Source organism: Oreochromis niloticus, linkage group LG20 (genome assembly GCF_001858045.2).
Source record: "Oreochromis niloticus isolate F11D_XX linkage group LG20, O_niloticus_UMD_NMBU, whole genome shotgun sequence".
In the NCBI taxonomy this organism is placed as follows: Eukaryota; Metazoa; Chordata; class Actinopteri; order Cichliformes; family Cichlidae; genus Oreochromis; species Oreochromis niloticus.
Genome location: NC_031984.2, coordinates 6,586,414 through 6,606,030, shown reverse-complemented (window position 1 = coordinate 6,606,030; position 19,617 = coordinate 6,586,414). Strand labels below are relative to the sequence as shown.

At 43.8% G+C, this 19,617-nt stretch overlaps 2 protein-coding genes across 6 annotated transcripts in view; both read left to right on the top strand.

Annotated features, from left to right (window-relative positions):
- The window catches only part of agap2 (ArfGAP with GTPase domain, ankyrin repeat and PH domain 2), a 36,812-nt gene extending 26,207 nt beyond the window's left edge, over positions 1–10,605 (top strand). For 3 of the 5 annotated variants that reach the window (XM_013265263.3, XM_005477898.4, XM_005477896.4), the window contains 10 exons: positions 122–226; positions 583–763; positions 977–1,105; positions 1,237–1,371; positions 1,738–1,797; positions 2,116–2,267; positions 4,169–4,259; positions 4,403–4,625; positions 7,589–7,868; positions 9,387–10,605. In XM_013265263.3, coding sequence (XP_013120717.1) covers positions 122–226; positions 583–763; positions 977–1,105; positions 1,237–1,371; positions 1,738–1,797; positions 2,116–2,267; positions 4,169–4,259; positions 4,403–4,625; positions 7,589–7,868; positions 9,387–9,587 — 1,557 coding nt within the window. In that variant the 3' untranslated portion in view covers positions 9,588–10,605. The remainder of the gene's footprint in view (positions 1–121; positions 227–582; positions 764–976; positions 1,106–1,236; positions 1,372–1,737; positions 1,798–2,115; positions 2,268–4,168; positions 4,260–4,402; positions 4,626–7,588; positions 7,869–9,386) is intronic. The other 2 variants (XM_013265264.3, XM_005477897.4) reach the window with 1 other exon arrangement.
- A 2,009-nt stretch (positions 10,606–12,614) lies between these two features.
- Positions 12,615–18,551, top strand: zbtb39 (zinc finger and BTB domain containing 39). The gene is made up of 4 exons (XM_005477895.4): positions 12,615–12,762; positions 14,272–15,582; positions 15,787–16,140; positions 16,736–18,551. The coding sequence occupies exons 2-4, from the start codon at positions 14,305–14,307 to the stop codon at positions 17,711–17,713; spliced, it is 2,610 nt and encodes an 869-aa protein (XP_005477952.1). The 5' UTR covers positions 12,615–12,762; positions 14,272–14,304; the 3' UTR covers positions 17,714–18,551.
- The last annotated feature ends 1,066 nt before the right edge of the window (positions 18,552–19,617 follow it).

Here is a 19,617-nt window from a genome sequence, read left to right as displayed (position 1 = left end):
AGCTCTCAGCTATTGCTGTCGAACTCTTTCTGGTACACTTTGAAGGGGCGGCTCTAAATTTAGGCAGATTCAGACCGTGGTTTGCAGTGACTGATGCCACCCCGGTTGTTGCTTTTGACAGGGCATCCTGTGGAAGAGGAGTGGGAGCTCTCTGAATAAGGAGTGGAAGAAGAAATACGTCACCCTGTCCAACAATGGCACGCTGTCTTATCACTCCAGCTCCAGTGTAAGAAAACACCGATCGATACGACAGTAAACGAGCAGGGGGGAGAGAAGATCTGCAGCTTTTCACATTTAAAGGGACCCGTTATGCTTTTAGATTGTTTTTGTTATTGGTTTTTGAAAGAAAGACCCATTCTTATTTGTTACATCTACAGAAATTTAGGTAGTTCAGCAGAATTCATAAGATGTGATGGTATTTGCATCATATTTTAATTCAGTTGTTTAAATCAGGGCCTTTTGAGGAAACACCCCCCCCCCCCCCCCCCCCCCCCCCCCCCCATGACTGACTTAAAGACTGTTTCAGAAAACCTTACAGATCACTAAGATGATTAAAAACATGCAATATTTTGTCCTCTGCAGGACTACACGCAGAATACCCACGGAAAGGAAATCGATCTGCTGCGTGTGACTGTTAAAGTTCCTGGGAAACGTCCTCCAAGAGCAGTCGCACCGACAGGCCCCTCGCCTGCCCCCCCTGGAGCTGTGCCTGGAGTCAACGGGCTGAGTAAAGAGCTGCCAGCCGCTGATAGCACCAGTACAGGTACGTCTTCTTTAGGAGGATAAATAGACCATACTTTGAAGACTGTATATAAAGTATAAAGTATAGTTTTATCTTACTTCCATATGCTTGTTCCTGGACTTTTATTCTTGAAAATAAAGCTTTAGATAACAATAAGTTTCTTAGCCTTAAAAATATGATCTTAAAAAGATGGCCTATTGAATATAAACACTTCACTTTCTCTCTCTTCATCAGTTCCTCAGTTGTGTCCAGCTACCCTCTCTGTCGTTGCCGATGACCGGTCTGGCGGTTTGTCCCCTCAAGGAGGTGAACGAGGACTTCAGCGCTGCCCCTCCTCATTGTCCACCAAAGCACAAAGTGTCGGTACGTACCGCAGGGAATAAAACCTTTCAGCCGCCGTCGCCGGCTCAGACACTCTGGGTGTAGCCTCAGCTCCGCTGCGACTGAAAACAATTCTGTCATGTATGATTTGTTATCTTTGCGCCAAATGTCAGATGCCCTGGAAGCGACAGCCGGTTCGTTTGGTGGAAAAGATCCCAGCCAATCATCTCCCATGAGCGACAGGAAGAAGAACAGGAGGAAGAAGAGCATGAATCAGAAAGGGGATGCAGCCGTCGGGCAAGCCGAAGGTAACATCATCATTCCACAAAGCACAACTACTGATGCTAAAAGTTTAAGTTTAATAAGAAATGGGCTTTTCCTGTTTGCTTTATAAATACAGAAACAATTTTACTCAAAATAATAACTAAATAAAATCTTTATTCTTTAGTTCTGAGAGACTTTTGTAGTCATTACTTCCTACTAAGACAAACACTTTGCTTATATTCTGACTTTTTTTAACCTGCACAGCTTTTCGTGTTTTTTCCGTTCTTTCTCTTCTGTGTGGATAAAGATTAATAAAGGTGTTTGTCTTTCTCTGAATATTTCGTATCTGCCTTTTTTTCCTAACACTTGCACTCCTCTTTCTCTTCTCTTGCTTATCTCTCGCTCTGCAGCCAAACGCAAAATGTGGAAATTAAAGAGCTTTGGTAGCTTGAGAAACATTAATAAGACAGGTAACAAGTGAGGGTGATGGTGCTGACACAGCTTGTGCTCTCTGACTGTTTTCCTTCCCTGTGTGCCTGACATCCATAATCTACATCCCAATGTTTGTTTGAATTACCCTCAGCGTAATTAACCCAAAGATTTTTCTGTCCTCATGTCTCAGTCTAAACCTCTGTTTTGTTTTGTTTTGTTTTGTTTTGTTTTGTTTTGCTTTGCTTTTCATTAATTTTTCCTCCACCGACTGAAAGTTCAATGGATTCATTCTCTTGGTTTGTCGAATGCATGCAAATCTCATGTCATGTTTCTCCGGCTTCACCCTCTCTTCGCAGAGGAAGAGAATGCTGACTTCATCATAGTGTCGTTTACTGGGCAGACATGGCACTTTGAGGCTTCGAACATGGACGAGAGGGACTCGTGGGTCACAGCTATAGAGAGCCAAATCCTGGCAAGTCTTGGTTCCTGTGAGAGTGGCAGAAACAAGGTAAACATGTACAGGAAACACATTTCAGAAATGGATTCTTTACTTATTCTCACCATTTCTGCACCTAAACTAAAATGATTTTGCTGTCTAAAAACATCATTTCTTGGAGGCTTAAAGAGAAGAATATTGTTGCAAAAATAGAATCCACAAACTGTTCCCTGCTCTTGAACTATTCCTTTGGATATCTGCGTGAAGGTCTGGTTGACTGATCACAGCAAGACAGAATGAAAGTGCAGTGTGGGGGCAGAGAGCAGAGCGGGAAAAGAAAGCAATGCCAGGAAGAATGCAGGTCAAATTTTAAAAACACTTGAGTCAAAATCTGATGGTGCTTGAGTCTCTGCTGTCATCGATCCCAGTCACATCTGATTAAATCACACCCACACAGTCTCACACCTCTTTTCCAATAAAGAAGACACATTTTTTTAGAGGCGCTATATATTTGCAACCTAAAAGAAATTCACCAGGAATCCAGCCCACGAGTTATGTGCACGGTGATTTCCCTGTAAATTAACCAAACTTCCCTGAACTATAGCCTTGTGAATCTTTTGGTTCTCAAATCTGTTAAAATTTAGGCCGCTTCTTAAAAGGCAGGTGGGTGGAAAAAGCGCGCAGAGTAGTTAAAGGTTTTGAAAGATAAGGTTCATGGATGAATTTTTGCAGGTAAATTACTTCAAATGGAAGCACTCTTAAGTGAAAAACAAAAACCTACTGTAGTTTATATGCATCACATGTAATTGTTGGAGTGAAACCTTAATGGGAAAAGTATGCCTAAAAGGTTTATTTGTTTTTGTTTTATTTTTTAAAATAAATTACATATTACAATGTTTCTAAAATCATCCAATTGTTCTGTGACATCAAAGAATGCGCTCAAGTCTCATACAACTGCTCTCCTGTTTTGTTTAAAAAAGTAAGATAATCATAACATTTTAATACTGCAAGTAGGGAAGAGAAGCAGGGAACTATATAAACCCAGGAAAACGATGCACTAAACAGGAGGGGAAATAGCAATGATTTAAACAGATCTCATTAACTCTTACCCTCATTCTATTTTATTCTACTGTATATAGTATTTTACTTTATTCTATTCTGTACAGTTGTGTACTGTATTTATTCTTATTTTATTTTATTCTAATTTTTGCTTCATAACTTTTGCACTGTCCACTTCCTGCTGTGACAAAACAAATTTCCCACGTGTGGGACTAATAAAGGTTATCTTATCTTATCTTATAAAGACAAACTCTGACAGCCTCCTCTGTGCCCTTAATTACTACATATGACACCTAAGTATATATCAATAAAGATTCACTTTACAATTAGTTGCAAAATCCTGCAGTTGCAAAAAAAGAAGAAGAAGCTGTATAGCTTGATCTTTGACCTCAGTAAAGCTTTCCTGATGACTTCATGGGCTCAGCTGATAGCTTCAAGTTGTGGTAAATTATGGTCTTCATTAGGGGAAATTAGCAGAGTATATTTAATGTTGGCTTCTAAGTGACATGACTGATTATTCTGTCTATCTCTATCTTTAAAACATCCTCATGTTGTGCTGCAGTTATTTTGGCATCTTTACAAAGCCTTGCATGATTGGACGGTCAGCAATGAGTTGTTTGTGCCAGAGCAGAATTTCTAAGTGAAAACATTTACTCACTCCGAATTAAAGCTCTCAAATAAAATGTCAGAAAGTAAATGTTATTAACTTTAAAAATAGTTCAATATAAAATTTCTTTGTTTTGCAGCTTTAATGCCACGTGGTGTCATGATCTGCACTATCACATGCTCTAATCAATGCGTGTTACTATTCATTGTGTTACTTAGGTAGCGGTTAGATTTTAAGCACCACTTGTTTATGAAACAGAAACACTTGTGTGGATATGAATAAATGATGCAAATGGGTGTTTGTGCAGGCGCGGAGGAGCAGTCAGAGCGAGGCCGTAGCGCTGCAGGCCATCCGAAATGCCAAAGGCAACAGTCAGTGTGTGGACTGCGAAGCACCGAGTGAGTTCCCAAACGTTGGCATGTTTCCCGTCAGCTGCACATTTACTCTGGAGCATAATTCACACCATACGGAGACTGTGGTGGTGCAGCCATTGGCTCATGGTTTATTCTTGCTAAGCAGTCTCTCTTCTCCCATCCTGCAGATCCCACCTGGGCCAGTCTCAATCTGGGTGCGCTGATCTGCATCGAGTGCTCAGGGATCCACCGAAACCTGGGGACTCACCTGTCCCGTGTGCGCTCGCTGGACCTGGACGACTGGCCGGGAGAGCTCACACAGGTGCTGGCTGCCATCGGAAACCACATGGCCAACAGCATCTGGGAGAGCTGCACCCAAGGACGGACCAAACCCACACCGAGTGCGACACGGTGGGTTGAGCCAGATCACAGCACACTTCAAAAACTGTTGTAAATAACCCTGTACACCCTATGCAAGTTTTAAGCAGATAAAGTGTACAGAAAGTGTCATTTGACAACATTTAATGAAACATGTTAAATCATTTTAATAAATTATAATAATAATGAGGTCTAAAATAATATTAAATATGTTATTTAAGCAGATGTGTACACAAATGATTAAATTTGTGTTTAGAGCGACTAAATGAGATTCAAACTATGAATAAAACTCACTGATGTCCATTATTAGGTTTATTAGTAGGTTTAAAAAAAGGTTCATCAGTCAAAATCACCAAACTCTCATAGCTTTACATAGCAAACAAATTAGTTTGATTCATTGTCACAGAAGGGGTAAAAGTAAATACATTAATGAGTCATATTATTTAATTTACCCTAGTTACAGCTGTTTTATTATATTGTTATATGTTATATTATAATGTTGTCAGGTTTTCATCACAGTGTGATCAAAAAGATTTAATTTGGACAACGATCCAACGATCTTCTTCAGGTCCTTTCACTGAAAGCCAAAAGCCAGCCTCTCCCTTAAAACTAGCAAGTGCAAATTTATGGGCCACAAAAAATCTACAAGTAGACACGAGTGGTTAGAGCAGGACTTCTAACAGGAGTACTGGAAGTGCACCTGGAGACAGCTTTGAAGGGGAGATCAGACAAATTTTAACCCCTTTTTTGCATTTTTTTTTTTGTTTGTTTGTTTTTATGGCCGGAGTTGCAGAACGTTTTTGCACTCCTAGTAGTGTTTAAACATATATGAAATGCTTAAAGTGCATCTGCTTATATCTAATGTACATTTATTTAAATAGTTAAATATGGAGTCAAAAGTGATGCAGAGAACATGTTGGTGGTTTCGTGTGCTTGTGGGAAATTTCAAATCCCAGACCCAAGAAATACACTAGCAAAAAGCGGGTAAAAATCTGATCGCTGAATATCCGATGTGAAAAAACGTGAACAAATAACACCCATAGTGGAATTTCTAAAAACCTGCAGATATGTCAAGTTTTAATTGTAAGCCAGATCTGATTTGCTTACACTGCAGTGTCTCTAAGAGTGTCCAATCTTTTTTTTTTTTTTTTAACCTGTCCCGTTTGGTTCTTTTGCCATCAGAATTATTGTCTAAAGGCGAAGAAAGATGCCCAACGGATTTACTTTACCAAATGGACCATCCCAGCCTTGCCGTAATGGTCCATTTGATTCACCTTTTATTGTTTATTTTATTTTCACTTGCTGAATACGGGACAGACTTGACTGGTGGAAAGAAAGGGGAGAAAGAAAGAGGGAAAGAAAAACAGCTGAGAAGAGGGACGGGGGAGAAGGGCAAAAACCAAAAACCAACAGAATAAGCAGACAAAAAATACATATATCGATCACCTGGATCACCTGTTGAGAAAGAAAAAAAGAAAGCAAGCAGAAGAAAACGAGAGTAATAAACAACATCACAATGATATATGGGAATATGACAGTAAATACTAAATATTAAACATTATTGTGCAGCACGTAAGATCGACAGCGCACAGTGTGCTTTGAGGTAGGAGCCAAAAAGGGTGTAGTTTGTGTGTGTGATCACCCGTGTGTGCACCTGTGAGCATGAACGCGCTTGTTTTTAAAAGGTTCCTTCATGTAATGATCTGCTAGAGGGTGTGGGGGGCCACAGCCCCGACCTCCAGGGCATGAAGCAGGTATGGAGGAGATCAAAACTCCAGACATCCAGAGGCCCCCAGAACACAAGAGACCAAGGAAGACCAACAGAGGGGCAGCCGCGTCACTATCCCAGAAAGAGCTGAGGAGAGCCCCAGATGAGGGGTCACTCAGCAGCCGCGGAGCAGAAGCCAGGGGGGGTTGCAGTGACGTGCCCGTGAGCTCCGCCGGCAGCCAGCTGTGCCTGAGTGACCGAGCCCCGGGCCGAGAGGCCGAGGGCACCCCATCCCCGAAGTGGCCCGAGCGAGCCCCAGGCTCCAGGCCCCGATAAGCAGCCGCCAAGGAGTGAGCCGGTGGGTACCTGGGCGCCCACCCCCGGACACAAAGAACCACCAACGCACCGATGTCTGAGGGCGTCTGCCACCGGCAGGGGAAGTGGTGGGGGGAGATGGGCCTCCAAACCTTGGAGGGCCTGAGATGTCCCCAGAGAGGTGGTGTCTGATACCCAACCTGACATATAGACACAGACAAACAGGCACACACAGATACAAACATCTATTCCCACCCTCATGCTCTCATATACAATTACTCAACACTCACCCAACGTGGAGACGGACATAAAGAGACGCTGTACACACAATCACACTCCCCAAGCGTACTCTAAGCCCCGGGTCTAGGTACCCTTGCCCCTGGAGGGGGAAACTGCGCCCAGACCCAGGTGATGTTACCCTTTTCCCTGCGGTGGGGAGAAGCAGACTGCCCCGACTCCGCAGCAGCAGGGAGGCCCCACATTCCAGACCCCAGTCGGACGGCCAACTCCTCCTCCTAGCCCCCCCCGCTCCAGCAGGCCGCAGAGAACGGGGGTGTAGGAAGACTCCAAACCTCCCTCCACCCGCTCATATGTAGTGTTGATGTATGTGTGTTCTAAGGTGCATTTAAAACCCAGGAGGGCATGGAGCTACCTGCCAGAGCAGCAGGTAAGCGTATAGCCCCTCCTGCTAGCCCTCAATGTCTACGTGTATTTAAAATTGAGAGGTGGGCAACGACGCCAGGGGTGAGGTGTACACCCTGATGGTAATTTGGAATCCGTGTAGCGTGCCCACCCCCAAGATCCTATATGTATGTGTAATGAGAGTGTGAGTAATGTGAATGTCTAAGTTGTGGGATAAAATTGAGGCAGAGGCAGCCAGAAGGGTACAGAGGGGGGGGGATGTCTCCTCTGCACCCAAGAGTATCCAATCTTACACGTGTGTGTCCCCTTTGTATTGTTTCTGTTTTTCTAGAGAGGAGCGAGAGTCATGGATCCGTGCCAAGTATGAACAGCGAGCCTTTGTGCCGCCTCTTGTGCCGGCCTCAGGGACGCAGCTTCCAAATGACGGTGTGCCGGTGTGGCTGCTATCTGCAGTGACCGACAGAGATCTGCCCAGGCTGCTGCTCCTTCTGGCCCACAGCACTAAAGAACAAATCAACGCGCCGCCAGCCGGTTCGCCTTCGCTGCCGCGCACGGCTCTGCACGCTGCCTGCCAGCTGGGAGACGTGGTCATGACACAGCTGCTCATCTGGGTGCGTATCTTCTTTGTGTTCACACTCATTCATATCAGTTTCATATTTCCTCAGGCCCAATGAAGAGTGTAGAACAACACGACTAGTTAATTAGTCCTATAAATCACAGAAAAAGAAATATGGGTGGAATAAACTACTTCAAAAACTGACCGGTAGAAGATTTTCCCTGTGCATGCATGCACACCATGATCGTGTAAATGCTTAGTGATGGACTCTTCTGTGCTTTCGAAACTGTGAATGCCTCTGCAGATGCGCACCCTTGCCACTCTGTGATGAGTGTTACTCTCTGTGGAGTCATATTGGCAGCTGCCTCTTTTTTCTCTGAGGGAAACAGGAACTTTCAGTCGGCATCTGCACCAGTTTATACCCTTATCAGATGAGCGCATTAGGATTACTTTCATTACTTTGGAAAATGTGCCTTTGGAGTTTTTCTCAGGTGCTTACAACATTTCAAAAACATGCTGCCCTCTTAGTATTAAATTGTTTGTTCTTGTTTGTCATTATTAGCATTTATAACAACATTAAAAAGCTGCTGTACTTTGCACAGTGTGGTTAGAAAGCCTGCACTCCTGCAGACTCAGTGTTTGAGGGCTTTATAATAAGCACTCAGTGTGCCAGACTCTCCACAAAACCCACAGAGTCGACGTCTATAGTGAAGGGTGTAGGAGCTGTAACTAGGACAGTAGATATCTGTCATCAAATATCTGACCAGACATGTGGCATAGATAAGATTGCAATCAAGAAAAGCAAATGCAGGAGATATTCATCACTTTACAATAGTGTTTAGTAATGAAATCACATCCTGTCGAACAGCTGACCCGAAACCTTCAATCAAAAAGAAAAAACTATGTGTGTGTAATTTCAGCCAAGCATGAGTGATGTTAAACCTGCAATTCTATCAAATTTAATGTAAAAGAACTGAAGCTGAAGAACACTGTCTCATTGCTAATCGCAGTATTGCCAGCTGGCCTCTTCACTGAATGTGCTGACTTCAGTAACCTTCAAAAGAAATGATTACAGGCTGTTTTTAGTGCACCTGGACTCTGTGCTGGGATCTCCACAGTGTCCAGGTGGTATTTAATAAATATGCTCTACCCCTGGAGTTCTTCTGTAATGGAATAATTTTCCCTTACTAGACTGAGTCTGTGTTAACAGACACTCGGCACACGTTAAAATGAGTAAAGCAGTTTGAATAACAAATTAGTTTAAGAAAAACTAAATGTTGCTCCTGAGATCTGATGACCTGTCATCACAATACTGGATGTCAGGGAAGCAAATCCTGAAAAATCTGTAATAAATCAAATTATGAATATGCTGGTTAACCTTATTTATTACCTTAACTCTATATACTGTCTGTGCAAATCAAAGAAAATCTGTCCAACAGTAATAGAAGAGGAGCAGCACATAATTTTTCAGCTGTATGCTTCATTTCACTGCAAACTGTTCAATCATCTAATCAATATCTAATCAATAAACAGGCTTAAATATCATGTTCTGTCCTCTGCCTCTTCCCTGCAGTATGGAATCGATGTGAAAGCGAAAGATAACCAAGGCCAGACGGCCATGATGCTGGCCACGAAAAAAGGGAGCAAAAGCTGCATCGATATTTTGCTCCAGCACGGCTGCCCCAACGAAACGTCGCCCACCGCTGCCACGCCCGTCCTCAGTCGCCGCTCCAGCACTGCCAGCCTGGGCCGGACCAGCTCCAGGAAACGGTAGCGTGGACTGAAAACGCTGCCACAGAAAACATTTTTAATGTGTGGAAACGGGCAGAGCTGAACATGGAGAGGGGTGTAGTATAACGAAATGACAGCACTGGATATCATTAGTATAACGGATGAAAAACATTGTTTCTGAAGACTGAACAACATATCAAACCACTTAAAAAGCAATATTCATTCAATTTGTTGATTGCAGGCATATTGCTGAATTATTGTGCCGTTGACCTCATTTCAAAATGACTCAAGTAGACCTGTAGCGGACTGCTTCTGTTTCACTTCCTCTGCAAGAAGTGCAATAATTCAGCTACGATGATGAAAAGCAACAAATTTTAGCGCAGATGACTCAACTCAGTGCATCGAGAGGGTGATGCTTTTATTCAGACCTGCTGTGACTGGACCAAAACTGCTACTTTTTTTTTCTTCCTTGGCTTTCCGAACAAAGCATAAACCAACAATATGTCATGGTGTTAGTTATGTGAGCCTGTCAGTTTGACTGTATAAACTGTTTTCCAGCAACAAATCAGCTGAGATTATTCTACTTAGACTAGAAAAATGAATGGTTTGGAGTATGACCTATGTCAGTGTTAGGACCACAGGTCCGAGATATGACGTTTTATTCTACTATAAATGTATCTAGACTACATGCTTAATGTTAAACTCTGTAACGAAGACACAACTGAAAAAACCAGACTGCATTTTGTAATGATTTCTTACTGGTAGTTCTAAAAGCTTGTTTTGTTTTGTTTTCCATTGTCTTTTATAATTTCTTATTCTCTCACATGTCATAAAGCAGTAAGCGGATGGATTTACAAGTATGTCAACATGTGGATAAAGTTTTATTTGGGATATCGAGAGCGAATACGTGAAGTCTGCAACATAATTCACATTCATCTTACTGTTGTGTAGGTCGATCCCATGAGTTTACAGTGAAGCGGCCGAAGGTGAGTCATGTGAGTCCCTCATGAGCTAAAACAAATGGTTACCAGAATAAAGTAATAAACTTTTTTTTAAATAAGCATTAGAAAAATGTTGTTTTTATTGTCTTTGTGTGTGGGCCTATCTGCTGCACAGTGTTTGTTTGACTGTTTTTAGCAACATTTGGGGTCAGAGTGGTATGTTCACCATATAGACTGTATATAAAAGTCAAGTCAAGTAGAGTTTTATTGTCAACCCAACAATATACACTCAAGTTTACAGTGGGATGAAATTTCATCCTCCTGGATCAAAGGTGCAAATGGAAGAAATCATTTTGGGACTCATTGTAAAGCCTCACCAAAGTGACCATACTAGAAAGAGAGATAAAGCTATCAAGCTTGGCTAGTAAGATGCATCTATTAATTGTACCAGTGCTACACACAGAATAGATGCCTGCTAAAGAAGTGAATTATAAGGTATTTTGGACATTTCTATGCTTCCAACTTCGTGGGAACAGTTTGGCTGTTCCACTATGACCGAGGCCAAGTGCACAAAGCATTGTCCATAAAATATGGTTGGATGAGTATGATGTGGAAGAACTTGATTGGACCACCCACATCAAGAACCTTTGGGATAAGCTAGAGTATAAATTGCAATTTAGGCTCTCTAATTCAATATCAGTGCCTGACCTCACAAATACTCTTTTAGAAAGATTGGGAAATTATCCACACTCCAAAACCTCCCCTGCGGTCAACAGCAGGAGTTCTGTGTTTTGTGGACTGGACAGTGGTCCGGGGCATAGGCCCTGGTAGTCCAAGCCTTGGTTGACAAATCTGGCTTTAGGAAAGTCCTGGGTCATTTAGAGCAGGTGTGGGGAACTCCAGGCCTCAAGGGCCGGTGACCTGCAGGTTTTAGATATCACCCTGAGCCAGCACACCTGAATTAAATGATTAGTTCATTACCAGGGCTCTGGAGAACTTCAAGACATGTTGAGCATGTGATTTAGCCATTTAAATTAGCTGTGTTGGATCAATGACAGATCTAAAACCTGCAGGACACTGGCCCTTAAGGCCTGGAGTTCCCCCACCCCTGCTTTAGAGTATCCAGCCTTCTTGGAGTCCTAGTGCTTAAGGGTGCCCCTACCGGAAACTGCCCTGCTGTGAGATTTCAACACTTATGTGATGTCACATAGCCAGCGGCCATTTGATGCCCTGCACCTCCTGAAGCTCCATTGTTCCCCTGAAGGAAAAAGCACCCCAGACCATTATGGCGCCCTCTCCACTGTGGCGCGTAGAAAACATCTCACGTGGGATCTGCTTGTCATGCCAGTAACGTTGGAAACCATCAGGACCGCGATGGTTCAATTTTTTCTCATCAGAGAATAAAACTTTCTTCCACCTTCAATGTCCCGTGTTTGGTGCTCTCTTGCAAAGTCCAAACGGTCAGTTCTGTGGCGTTCAAGGAGACAAGGTTTTTTTGTTTGTTTTTGAAGCATCTGATGGTTGTGGGGCTGCAGTCGGCACCAGTAACGGCCTTAATTTGGGTCGGGGATCGACCAGTGTCTTGACGGACAGCCAATTGAATCCTCCGGCTCAGTGCTGGTGAAATTGTTTTGGATCTTCCACTTAACTTTTTTTGTTCCATAACCCTCAGGATCATTTAAGAAATTCCAAATGACTGTCTTGCTGCGTTCCACCTCAGCAGCAATGGCGCGCTTATGCAGTTCAACAACCTGACCACGTTCAAAAAGGGAAAGAATTTTTTTGCTTTTGCCATCAGAACGCTATGACAGTGTGACCACCTGACAGAAAATGACAATGAATCCACATTTTTGCACAGATTGTGGTCTTAAACTTTTGATCAGCTGTTAAAACAGCCTGTTTCAATTCAAGCGTTGTTTTCAATAAATTGCATGATCAAAAAATGTTTTGTCTCACTCCCATTTCTTCTTGTTGCATGTTGAAGCTCTACTTGGAACCTTGTTAAGATCCAACCATGCAAAATATGATTTTTTTGCCATTTTTCAAGTGGTCTTAAAACTTGACGGGTGATGAATTCTCCTCCCTGCAGTGACGCCTCCGGCCTGCAGGGGGCAACGCCGCTCAGCTTTGTTGACATGCGTCACCAAACTGCGACGGATGGATGGACCGTAAGAGCAAAGGCTTATAAAATGTAGAATGAGTGCCTGAGTGGTGAAGACCGAGTGAAAACAAAAGGAAAAAGGGGATTTCTGAGCGCCGGCGGACACCTCTAAATGGGTAAGTGATGGTAACAGAAACGAGCGGGCCTGCGCTCACAGTAGGAGGATTATTTTTTAATAAAACCTCTGGTTTGGGTGAGTAGAGTTACCATAATGTGTCTGGATTGTCTGCGATAGAGAAAAAAACGGTCTGGGATCCTCCAGCTTTTTATTAAACTGCGAAAAATTAACAGTAATTGTGCTTTAAACACAAAAGGCAGCAAAAACAACAGGTTAACACAGGATTTTTTTAAAAATTTTTTTTAAAGATACGATAATTTACAACATCTGTTATTGCATATCAGTTAGATCCTACTTCTTCATACAAAAACATAAATGCTTAAAAAATAGAATCTAAAGCGGTAAAATATCATTTTATAATACCTCTGTTTAGTTATAAAAGTGAACCTATAGGGCTTTTCTTTATTTTCTGTCATGCATAAATAAATAACATACATAAATGCTCCTGTTAAACACGGCCAAAGTTTCAAGCAATGAGAGTAATCCGTATCAGCTAAGAGCTCAGACTGCTATAAACAGTTCGTTTAAAATAAGTTTAGTTTTTTTTTTTTTTGTATTTTTGGATCTCTGTAATGTCAGGGAAAGTTTATCCTTAATATGAAGCTGTGGGCATAGAAGCCCCGCACATTTTCATTTCAAACCTTCTGTTTGTAGTGGGTGGCCAATCAGAATAAGGTTTCTGTAACGAGGGAGGAGCTAAAATTGCTTCTTTCAGACAAAGAGTCAAAGGATAAAAGTCAGAGTGGGAGATACATACATGTTGACTATCATGTTGAAATGGACTATGACTCATCCAGCTAACTTCAGGTTTAACTTGATATGAAGGTTGTTCACTTCTTATATTACCACAGTAACTTATGCTGCTCTGGAGCAGGTTGTGTTTAAGATAAGAGATCAACAGGAATAAAATCACAACCTGTTGACAAACCAGTTTTCCAGAAACCATTGCTGAAAGATCCCTCAGACCTTTGTGTGCAGATATGAAGTGTTTTTTTTAACACTACATGCATTCATAACCCTCGGTCTGTTGGATCACAATGGGGGCTTTTTTTTACCTGTTGCCATGGCGAATCATGGTATCAGAGTGCAATTAATGGATTTCTTTCAGTACTTCCACATACAGCTTACCTCAGAGTGGATCGGAGTAGACTGAACCGATTCTAAATCTGAAAACTCAGAATTTAGTTTTAGACTGAGAGTTTGTTAAACCTGTTTTATAAAAACTGGAGTGAAAAACTGGTTGCCGCATACTGGAGTGCTTTTTGACAACCACTTTGGTTCTTTTACATATTTTATCATTCAGTAACACATTTTATCTATATATTTGACAACTGGATTATCACGCTGCTTTTGTTGTTTGTTTGTGTTTTTTCACTGCATCAGCCTATGAATACATTTTCATTAGTGATCCCTCTATCACCAAAAGATGGATCACTAATCACTGAATATTAAAGAAGACATTTGTCCTCTGTCCTGCTCTGATGATTCTGCTTTTCCTTCCCTGCAGTTGGATTGTAGTGCATTAGGAGCTGCGGCAGGGATGAGGATCCGGCTGCAGTGTCCCGGCCACGCTGCCAGCCTTCTCTCTGAGCTTAACCGTTGCCGCCAATCACGTCAGTACTGCGATGTGTTCCTGCAAGTTGGCAACCGGACATTCGCGGCCCACCGTGCGGTGCTGGCCTGCGCCGGGACGTACTTTCGCAACTTGTTCACCAGAACTCCCAACGCGTCCAGTGCCGCCTTCTCTTTGGAGTTTATCTCCCCAGCTAACTTTGAGAAAGTGCTGACGTTCGTCTACACCGGGGAGATAGTGACTGATCTCATAGATGTCGGGGTCCTGTACGAGCTGGCCGAGCGGCTTGGGGTCAGTGAACTGGTGAAGGCTTGTCACGCTACCTTCCCTGACCTGCAGGCTTCTGTGTCTGCAAACTGCAAAGCCAGCAGTCCCAGTGACGTCACCCTGGACTCCAGCATGGTGGCTGCTCCACCCACAGTGGTTGCAGTTAGTGCAGCTTCTGTGCCGTCTGTGTGCTCCTCCGCCGCCTCCTGCTCTTCTCTGTCTTCATCGGCGGGCCCGTCTGCTGCCCCGACTCCTGCTGCTGCTCCCTCCCCTCTTTTCCAAATCAGGACGGGCAGGTCAGGCTGCGAAGCTCAGGCCGGACCTCTGTCTCTGGACCTAAAGGCAGAAGATGTCCAGTCTCATATTGGCTACGGGCAGATGGGAGCAGATCATCAGTTACCAGGAGGACCGCCTTTAACCAGCAGCAGCAGCCTTTCCCTTCAGGCTGACAGCTTGCAGCCTGTGGGGCCTGTGCTCCAGCTGAAGACCGAGCACGGGCTGAATGATGGGGAGGCGGGAGGCTGCTGTGAGGACGGTGACAGAGATGGTCAAATGGTTTCTGAGAGCGCGGGCGACTCTTTGTCTCGCAGCAGCAACCCTGTTACGTCTGAGTCTTGCTCCCTCCCTGACTCTTCAGCTCAGCTCGGTGCTGAAGCCTGCGCCCCGACATCATCCTCAGGAGAGTCTCCAGGCAGCCTTCAGGTGGCAGCGGTGGAAGGCGGCGTGGTCGACGTGCAGCGGGACAGCAGGCTGATGTTTGGGGAAGTGGAGGAAGGAGACACTGAGGAGGAGAGGGAGGCCCTGCAAGGTAATGGAGCAGTGGAGGGAACAGAGGAAGAGCAGTGGAGACAGTTGGCAGGAGAGATCATCGAGCTGAGCGACGATGAGAACTTCATGGAGGAGGGAGAGGAGGAGGACGAGGATGAAGATGACCTTGTGTGTGTGGAGAATGGAGATGGAGGGAATGCGAGTAGCCAGGTAATGTTTCTGTTTGTGAGCAGTACAGTAGTTCAGGTAAAAGATCATTCTGTATAAAATCAAATCAGCTAAAGTTCTGTAACGTTTGTATATCTAATGACATCATACTCTGAACGTTTTCTGAGCTACAGACCTTCAAAGGTCACAGGGATGGGTCGGGGGGGGGTTTTCCCACATAGGAAATAATGGTCTTTGCTCCTCCAGGTGACAGGAAGCACGGTGACATGTAAAGCTTGCACAGTGGCACTCCCAGCAGATCCAGCTGCCATCAGAAGACACGGTGAGACGCACCTGACGGAGCTGGGGCTCTGCAGGGTGTGCGGAGCCTCTTTTCCAGACCGTGCTGCAGGCATCGCCCATTCCTTCACCCATATGGGAGTGCAGCTCTTCACCTGTGACATGTGCCACCTGCAGTTCTGCAGCCAAAAGAAACTGTTGCGGCACCACCGCCAGACAGCATCCAGTTACACCATCCCACAGGGGGCGCTGACCAACAGCAGCCACAGCCTAGAGCTGCAGTGTGCTGTATGCACCAAATCCCTCAGCAAGGACTTCCAGGTTAGTGGATATTTATGGAGTGTTTTCGACGTAAGTCAGACGCTTTAAAAGATTGTTAGATACATAAACGGCTCCGTATGCAAACAGACACTGTTTAGTTATGATAATATGATTAAATGTAGATTTTTACAATATTCGTTAAGAAATTACAGCCATTTCTATCTCGAAGAACTCAAATGAAATTGGGCAGTTCATTAAAAAGCGGTTCTTTTTTTTAAATTCACAAATTATTAAGATAAAAAGTCCCAAATGTGGCGTTGGCCTTTATAAGCACTTTCTGTGAGCCACAGCATGCTGTCGAGCTCTCGGTTCATTAAACTGTGTCATGAATGAGCTCACTGTGGTTGACTTTAAGGTTAACTGAAGCATTTACTCTGTAAATAATGCAAGGACCAGGTGTGTCTAAGAAGCACAAAAGTGAGACTTGAGCTCACAGTGAAAACCACAGGAAGTCTGATGTTTGTATGAACAGTGCCTGAGAACCGGTTTGGTGGCAAACATGAGCAGGAAATAAGAATGAGGAGTCCCCCTGGTACACACCTGCTTCCTCAGTGAGGCTTCTCAACTTTTAGTTTTGTGTTTCTCTCCTCCTCAGACTGTCAAAGACCACCTGCTGAGCCATGTGTGCCCCCAGAGCCTGAGCTGTGGCGTGTGCCACCTCCCCCAGCTGTCCCTGTGCTCCCTGCTGTGGCACGCCCTTGCCCACCTCTCCCTGCCCGTCTTCACCTGCCCACACTGTGCCCGCTGCTTTGTAGAGCGCGCCCTGCTGGACAGACACATGGCTGTGCACGCTGAGGAAGCGGCAGCTAAGGAGAGGGAGCAGTCGGCGCTGAGGGCTTACGGAGTCAGAGCAGATGGAGGTGGCGGTGGAGGAGGAGCGGAGGAGCTGCATTGCTTCCTGTGCCCACAGACATTTCGCTCGTCCTCGGCGTTTCAGTACCACCTCAGTTTGCACACCAGCGACTCCACGGGGAGCGGAGGAACCGCTGGTGGCCAGGGGTGGTTAGGGAAACGTAAAGCGGATCAGTCTCTGGAGTGCCCGCCGTCTTCCTGCTCCTCCTCCTCGTCACGGGACGTCAGCGGGCTCGTTAAAATGAGCAACTTTGGTTTGGGTTTGGGAATGGGCATCAGCGTGTCGGACAAGTTTTTTCAAGGGCCCATGCACGGCGTATCCTCTGGAGTCCTGACGAACGGAAGCTCCGGTCAGGACAGCGGTGTCGGACCTGCAGGGGTGCGTGGGAAGTGGTACCGGTGTCGCTACTGTGGGAAACGTTTCGCTCACTCGGGGGAGTTCACCTACCACCTCCGTATCCACACCGGGGAGAAACCCTACCAGTGTAAAGTGTGTCTGCGCTTCTTCAGGGGGCGCTCCACCATGATCTGCCACCTGAAGACGCACGCCGGCGCCCTGATGTACCGCTGCACCGTCTGCGGCCTTTACTTCTCCACGCTAAAGCTGGTGTCGTCACACATGGAGCTCCACAAGGACCACTTACCGCCAGACTTCAACATCGAGCAGACCTTCATGTACAATGATCACTCTAAAGAACCGCTGCCCACTGTGGACACCTGATCAGCTCCTCGTTTCCTCTCTGACGCCTCCTCTGTGTCTGGTTGTCGTGGACCACAAGCTGCTGATAGTAGACTAGAGCTGTAGCTAACCGATGCACCAACATATCGGCCTATCAACAGATAGGACATTTACTGATGACTCATGCACATCTGTCATGTTGCATTGATTTAATGCCAGCTAACTGTTTAAAAAAAGTCAGAAGCACTAGAAGTTTCCATTCTTGTTTTTATTAGGAGGATTTTTTTCATTTCCTGGCACAAGATGAGGGGGATAAATAACAAAACATCACCACGGTATCCAGCTTTGGCTGAAATATTATTATAAACACTGGTATTAGCCCAGTGCAGTGATTTTCTAATGTTTTTAGTTAATCACATAGTCTCTAAATTATTGTAAAAGATCTCAGTATTGCTTATTTTGTCCAGCTGACTTTCTCAAACGCACAAATGGAACCAGAACAAAATAACAACAAAATCTAAAAACTCTAAAACTAGCCATTACTATGGATTAAAGATGGATGATTCTCCCACTAAAGACCATTTGCACTGGTCAGATTCTTGACTGAGTCTGTTTTTACAAAAAAAAAAAAAAAAGTAGCATCATCAAAATGATTGTGTTGTCGTAATATATGATTGTAATTACAGTGTAATTACACTGTAATTACCTCATTGTAGCAAATTAGACAAACACAAAATATTTTCATAAATGTATTATTTTCTTTCCACAGTGTTTTAAAGCATTGATTCCCAAACAGGGCGGTACAAGTCACACTGAGGGTCACTTAGCAGGTTTGTGAGGGGCTCTGGGGTTTCACGTAATAATGACATCGCAATTTGAACGCTGTCTTCTTTGTGTAAGTCCAAGTTTTACTTGAATGAATTTAGAAAAAAATTTGAAATTACAAATCGATAATAGAAAAACCGTCTGCACCAACACAACAACAACTAGTTAATTAAAAACAGTTCACTTAAGATGTATTTATGTAGCAGAAAGTGCCTTATATTGTAAGGTAAAGACTTTTAAAATCATAGTTAAAAGTAGCTGAACATTCATGAAAAGGTGCATGAAAAGGCTAAAATATGGTTGTAATAAATTATCGGTGTATATGACTAAGATTATTTGAGCTAAAATGATGAAAATAGTTTTAATAAAAATGCTACAGGTAAATGTAAAAAGTGCTAAAATGGCAGGTAAATGGCATTAATTGATAAAATTATTGACAAAAATAATCCTGGTTATGCCTCAAAAACTGTCAACTCTTGCCAGACATGCACACTAACTGACCGATAACTGTATAAAATGAATTTTTAACACAATTTAAACTTGACTAAAACCAAATGAACAGTTTTTGGAATATTATGGCTGTCTATGTAAGTTAGCACCCAGTACAGGAGTCCAGTCAGCACATAAATGAGTCTCCCCAACAACTTTAACAGAGAAAGATGCTACTTTGTTAATTAAAAGTCTAGGGAGATGATTCTTCCAGCTGTTTTACTCCCAGTCTTCCCTGCTACCTCACCCCCACTGGCCAACTCCATCCCCCCTTTCCCATTTCTTAGTTTCTACATCCTTGCATCCTCTCCTTCCGTCTGGTCCCTTCCACCAGAGATCCAAGCAGAGGAGAGAGGAGTCGAGGCAACAAGGATAAAGTCAGCTGCAGTATCTATTGGTTGTGTTCATGATGTGTGTGTGTGTGTATATATATATATATATATATATATATATATATATATATTTTTTTTTTAATATTTAGGGACACTTTTAATCATTCACAATATCAGTATCTTATCAGTATGACAAGCAGATATACCAAGACTTCCCTGTTCTAAGCCGTCTCCTCCAGCTCATCCTGGGAGACACTGACGTGGAGGAGTCCCTCCTAAATGACCAAGCTCCTCACCCAG

Bases quoted from the DNA above. Each gene is read 5' to 3' on its own strand.
- zbtb39 (XM_005477895.4), top strand. From the start codon at position 14,305: ATGAGGATCCGGCTGCAGTGTCCCGGCCACGCTGCCAGCCTTCTCTCT. The intron at 15,583-15,786 runs GTAATGTTTCTG...TTGCTCCTCCAG, and splicing joins GAGGGAATGCGAGTAGCCAG to GTGACAGGAAGCACGGTGAC. The intron at 16,141-16,735 runs GTTAGTGGATAT...TCTCCTCCTCAG, and splicing joins CCCTCAGCAAGGACTTCCAG to ACTGTCAAAGACCACCTGCT.